The sequence below is a fragment of the Oryctolagus cuniculus genome, chromosome 3 (genome assembly GCF_964237555.1).
Source record: "Oryctolagus cuniculus chromosome 3, mOryCun1.1, whole genome shotgun sequence".
NCBI lineage: Eukaryota > Metazoa > Chordata > Mammalia > Lagomorpha > Leporidae > Oryctolagus > Oryctolagus cuniculus.
In genome coordinates this window covers 71428050-71434049 of record NC_091434.1, presented here as the reverse complement: position 1 = coordinate 71434049, position 6000 = coordinate 71428050, and the positions used below count along the sequence as shown (strand labels likewise).

Here is a 6000-nt window from a genome sequence, read left to right as displayed (position 1 = left end):
TTGGGATAAAGAGTAGCTTTATTAACAGAAATTATAAGTATATAATCCATTTACATTTGTGTAGCTCATTAACTATAAACATGGTCCTTTTGATCTTAAAATAATTTTTTCTACCATGTAAAACCTAGCCTTCCCTTTGACTTTTGAAAATTATTATACTTTGATCCCTGAGAGTTATAAAAAGGGAGCTGGACTCCAGTAGTATCATGGGCCTGATAGCTGGGTCTTAGTCCACCTCTGTGCACAAGCACTGGTCCGTGGCCACCTCCAGGTCCTTCCCGTGCAGCTTTTACCAGAGGATATATATATTTATTTGCTGACTCAGACTCAAACTCAATTACTTCTCTGGCATAATCCTGAAATTCTTTCTCCTTTCCGGCAGCAAGAGCTTCAGTAAGTCTGCAATAATCTAATTCTGCTTGTTTTGCTTGCTTTGCCTTTAATTTATTTTTGGCCTAATTGGGAAAGAGAGAAAGTAAAATTTTATTTTCATTAAAAACATCAAATTTCTAAATATATGTATCATTTCAAGAGGTATAAATTTCTAAACTCACATTTTACAAGTTTTGACAACTACACACCATAACTTATTAACAAAACTCATGCTTCTTCATGCTTAAAGTAGTGGCTCAGTAAAGCTTATCTTAATAGGCTTATGTTATAGATGTTCAAACAAATAATACAGAGAAAGGTTAAAAATGTGAAATTTAGATTTTAAAAAATCAGTTAATTGAGTTTAGAAACTTTAGGCTATGAACTTTGGCAATTTAGGAGTTATAACAATCATTGTCCCCAACCTGTCCACTATTCTGAAGGAATTCAATCAATTCTAGTTTCGTGGGTCAGCCTAAGAAACAGTGTTTTCTAGACATAAAAGATTGAATCAATAGGAAATATCTGAAGTGAATTAAATTATACATTCTGGTTTCCAAGAATTTGAAGTCAGAACAATGAGTGACATCTATCAGCATAAGTTAACCAGGAGCTAGGGAGAATGAGTTATTCCACTATTTGCCAAAAGCTGATCTACAATATTTGGTAAAAAAATATTTTGTTGTACTGGTTCATATTCTTTTTCATTAGATGATTTTAGTGAATTTTCTGTGATATTCTAGCTAACTCTTCATTTTGTCTTGTCTGTTTTTCAAGTGCTGAGTTCATCAAAAAAAAAAGTAACTTTGTATTTATGAACATATAGTCATGACAGTGTTTTTTCAAATTCAAAAACTTAGGGAAGCAGAGAACAGTAGCCCAAACCCGATATCTTCATAAACTGAAATTTGAGGGACTAGAACAACCATATGAATATCATTTCCTATTACTGAGTGCTACAATTCAGATTTAAGACTGAGGTGCTATTTGTTGAATTAATGACAGAATGCTAGCAGTTTGAAGAAAAAGAAAATGTCATTCAGGGACAGGGTCTTGGTGTGGTAAAGACACTGGTTGGGACGCTCACATCCCATATTGGACTGTTTGAGTTCAAATCCTGGTTCTGCTGCCAATTCCAGCTTCCAAATGCAGACCTCCAGAGTCAAGAAGTAACCGCTCACGTAGTTTGAGTTCCTCCACCCATGTGGGAGACCAGGACTGAGTTCCTGGCTCCCAGCTTCAGCCCTGCTCCTGGCTTCAGCTTGGTCCAGTCCCCACCACGGTAGGCATTTGAAGAGTGAACCAGTGAATGGATGCTCCTCCCTGTCTTGCCTCAAATCAACAACATGAAAGAGAAAAATGGTTTCCAATAAAATTGGAACAGAAGTCAGGGCTAAAATTCATCAAAGGTAAAATGCTCAATTTGGGGTTCTTAGGGGCAATAAGGATATGTTAAACACAATTTATAAAAAGGTACTGATGGAACAGGAAAAAGGATTTGAAGAGTGAAAATGGAAGTAAAGAACTATGCTGGATCATACAATTGGCACCTCAAATTTGATTTGCTTGAAACAAATACAAATTTTTATTTTAAAATTCTGAAAAATTTTTAATCCTGAAAAAGGCTAAATATGAAGGTAAAGTAACAAGTGCCTTTGGAAGATAGCAAAGAGCTAATTAATTATTCTGAATTTTGGAAAATGAGTCAAGTATCCTGAGTTTCAAGATAGTACCTCAGGGGAATCAAATAGTTGGTCATGAAAAGTTCCTTATAGGTTGCAGGCAAATAAATCAGAATGGATATATATACATATACCCACACATACACATATGTACAAAGACATGGGATATATAGATCTCATTCCTGATTGAAACTTACAAGACAATTTGGGAGAAATGCAGACCCTGCTGGTTGTTTTCAATGTCATGCAATTGTAGTTTTGTTGATTTCTAAAGGGTCTCTTTTTAGAGATGCATACACGTGGATAAAATGTTATCTGGAATCAGGCTTTATATTGTGGTGAAAACATGTTTCATAATTTGAGTAAATGGAAAGCAATTTAAAAAAGCAATGCTCTCAGAACAAAAACAATTTGGAATTTCTACAACTTACTCTTTTTAGAATATCAAAAGTTTTGAACTAGAAATTACTAGAACATAGAGAAACAGGAAAGTGTAACGTACTTCTCATACAGGGTTGGAATGGGGGAGAATATTCAACAGAAACTCGAGTGGAAACAGGATTGATTTTAGTACTCAGATTTTGAAGCAACTATTATGGATATATCCAATTAAAGAAAAATATGCTCAGAATAAGTGAACAAATGGAAAATCTAAACAAATACAAACTAAAAGCAAACCAAATGAAAGTGTAAAAATTGAAAAGTTCAATAATAAATGAAAAACTCAGTTCAATATCAGAATCAGTGAATTTAAAGGTAAATTTACAATAGAAATTGTATAGCATCTGAAGAACCAAGAGAAAGATTGGTGAGAAATGAACAGAGCTCAAAGATATGGTATAGTATCAAATGTCTCTGTAAATTAGGTCCCTGAAGAAAAGAAAGAAGCAGGAAAAATATATGGAGAGGGTAAAGACATTACAGCTGATCACATTACATGTGATCTGAGAAAATATTGAGACCAGGAAGAGAAAACTGACAAATCATGTTTGGGGATCCAATAAAATGACTAACATTTGACTTCCCATAAGAGAGCCAGAAGACATTGGAATATAACACAGCCAAAGGGCTGAAAAATGTGATGTCCCATAATTTTATATTTAATGAAATACAAAGCTATTGCTTGGAAAATTTTATTGCTACACACTTGTGGCATAAGACATGCTAAAGGAAGTCTCAAGCTGAACATAACTGACACAAGATGGTAACGTGGATGCATAGGAAAAGAGTGATGAACACTGGAAAACAGTAAATATGTGGATAAAAAAGTATTTTATACATATCTCCTTCTTGCTCGTAATTTCTACAAATGGTAGCACTATTTAAGACAAAATATATAGCTGTGAGTGTGTGTGTATTAAATCAAGGGTGAGGATGGGGACACATGGTATAAAAGCTCTCTTTAGTTCCAAGAAATCTGTACTTAATGCAGGTAGAATATGATTGGCAAAGCATGCGTGCTCGAATACCTACAGCAGTGATCCTCAAACAGGAAACTTCTTCCTAAGGGATATTTGGTAATCAGTGGAGACTTTGGCTCTTACAACCTAAAGGCATCTAGAGTAGAAGCCAGAGATGCTGCTAAACATTTGGTAACTCATAGGAAAGAGGGCGTATGGCGCAGCAGTTAAGATGCTGCTTGGGAAGCCTGCATCTCCTGTTAGAGTGCTGCCGTTCGTGTCCAGGCTCTGCTTCTGCTCAAGCTTCCTGCTGAAGAACATTCTGGGAGGCAGCAGATGATGGCTCAAACAGCTGAGTCTCTGGTACCCATGTGGGAGACCCAGATTGAGTTCCAGGCTCCTGGTTTCAGCCTGGCCCAGCCCCAGCTATTGCAGCCATCTGGAAAGTGAATCAGCAAAATAAAGATTTCTCCCTGTCTCACTCTTGGTTTCTCTCCCTTTTAAATAAACATTTTAAGATCTCTCTCTTTTTCAAATAATTTTTAAAAACAAACATTGTTGGGGTCAGCATTGTGGCATAGCAGGCAAAGCTGCAGCCTGAAACGCTGGCATCCCATGTGAGCATGGATTCAAGTCCCAGCTGCTTCACATCCAATCCAGCTTCCTGCTGATGTGCCCGAGAAAGCAGCAGAGGAGAGCCTAAGACCCCTTGCATGGGAGACCCAAGGAAAGCTCCTCGCTTTGGACGAGACCCACACAGCTCCAGCCTCTGCGGCCATTTGGTGAGTGAACCAGCAGATGGAAGATTCTCTCCATCTCCACCTCTATAAACTCAGCCTTTCAAATAAATAAATCAATCTTTAAAAAAATAAAAACAAAAAAAGCATGCTGTTCGAAAGTGTCAATAGTGCTATTGTTGAGAAAGCTTGATTTCGAACCATCACACACACACACACACACGTGCACTGGACTGTGTAACTAAAAAGTCAGCATAGTACATGACATGCCAAAAGCACTATTTAGCTAAAAGAAAAAAAAAAAAAACACAAGAACAAGAGGAGACTAAACCAAAATAGTTGAGACAAATAGAAAATAAATCACTAGATGAAAGAACTATATTTAAATAGAATAGATAAAAGCAAAATCTATATACTGTGTACCAGAAAAACGCTTTAAATTCAGAAAACACAAATGGATTGAAAGTCAAAGGAAGGAAAAATAACTACATGGAAACTGGTAGCAAGAGTTGTAGTGGTGATATTAGACTTCAAAACAAGGAAAAAGAGTTATACAACAATACAAATTGCCTAATGCCACAGAAGTACAGAGCTAAATTTATTAAAGTAGTTAATTTTATAAATTTTGTTATGTACATTCTAGTACAGTAAAAAACTACATTCCCAATAAAATCCCATTTATTGGCCATATCTCCCTCTTCCCCTAAAAACTGAAAAACAAGGAATATTACTATAAATAGGGATATTTCATAATGATACAAAGAATGTTGCAGGAACATATATAATTGTAAATATATATATATACACATAGTGTATATATATGCACCTAACATGGTTCTAAAATATGTTAAGCAAAAAATGATAAAAATGAAAGAGTAATTCCACAAGCATAGTAGGAAGTTTATCAGTAAGAATACAGATGATGAAAATAACACCATAAACCAATCTGATCTCATTGGCATTTATAGAATTAAACAATATACAATCTTTCCAAGGATACATGTAACATTAACCAGAATAGACCATTTATTTCAAAACAAAAGGAATCTTAATAAATTTATTTTTATTTATTTATTTTTTATTTTTTGACAGGCAGAGTGGACAGTGAGAGAGAGAGACAGAGAGAAAGGTCTTCCTTTACCGTTGGTTCACCCTCCAATGGCCGCTGCAGCAGGCGCACCGCGCTGATCCGAAGGCAGGAGCCAGGTGCTTCTCCTGGTCTCCCATGCGGTGCAGGGCCCAAGGACTTGGGCCATCCTCCACTGCACTCCCTGGCCACAGCAGAGAGCTGGCCTGGAAGAGGGGCTACCAGGACAGAATCCAGCGCCCCGACTGGGACCAGAACCCAGTGTGCCAGCGCTGCAAGGCGGAGGATTAGCCTATTGAGGCGCGGCGCCGGCCGAATCTTAATAAATTTAAAATGACTGAAGTCAAACAGAGATCATTCTCTAACTTCATAAAATTAGAAATAAATCACAGGGAAAAATCTTGGAAATCCCCAAATCTGCAGAAATTAAGCAATATATTTCCAATTAGCCCACTTGTCAAAGAATATGTCAGAAGAAAAAACAGACTATATCTGCTTTCTCAGGCACATCATCAAGGAGCTAAATTAGAAGTGAAGCAGCTGGTTTAAGAAAAAAAAAAAAAAGCAGTGGAGTTGGCCCAAGTGCTTGGGCCCTGCACCCATATGTGAGACCTGAATGAAGCTTCTGGCTCCTGGCTTCGACCTGACCCAGCCCTGGCTGTTGCAGCCATCTAGGAAGTGAACCGGCAGAAGGAAGACCTCTCTGTCTCCACCTTTCAAAT

The 6000-nt window shown here is 37.1% G+C and overlaps 1 protein-coding gene across 1 annotated transcript in view; it reads right to left on the bottom strand.

Annotated features, from left to right (window-relative positions):
* Positions 1 to 6000, bottom strand: part of CFAP210 (cilia and flagella associated protein 210) — a 61641-nt gene continuing 55641 nt past the window's right edge. Inside the window, exon 9 of the mRNA XM_008258719.4 lies at positions 1 to 455. Coding sequence (XP_008256941.1) covers positions 111 to 455 — 345 coding nt within the window. The 3' untranslated portion in view covers positions 1 to 110. The remainder of the gene's footprint in view (positions 456 to 6000) is intronic.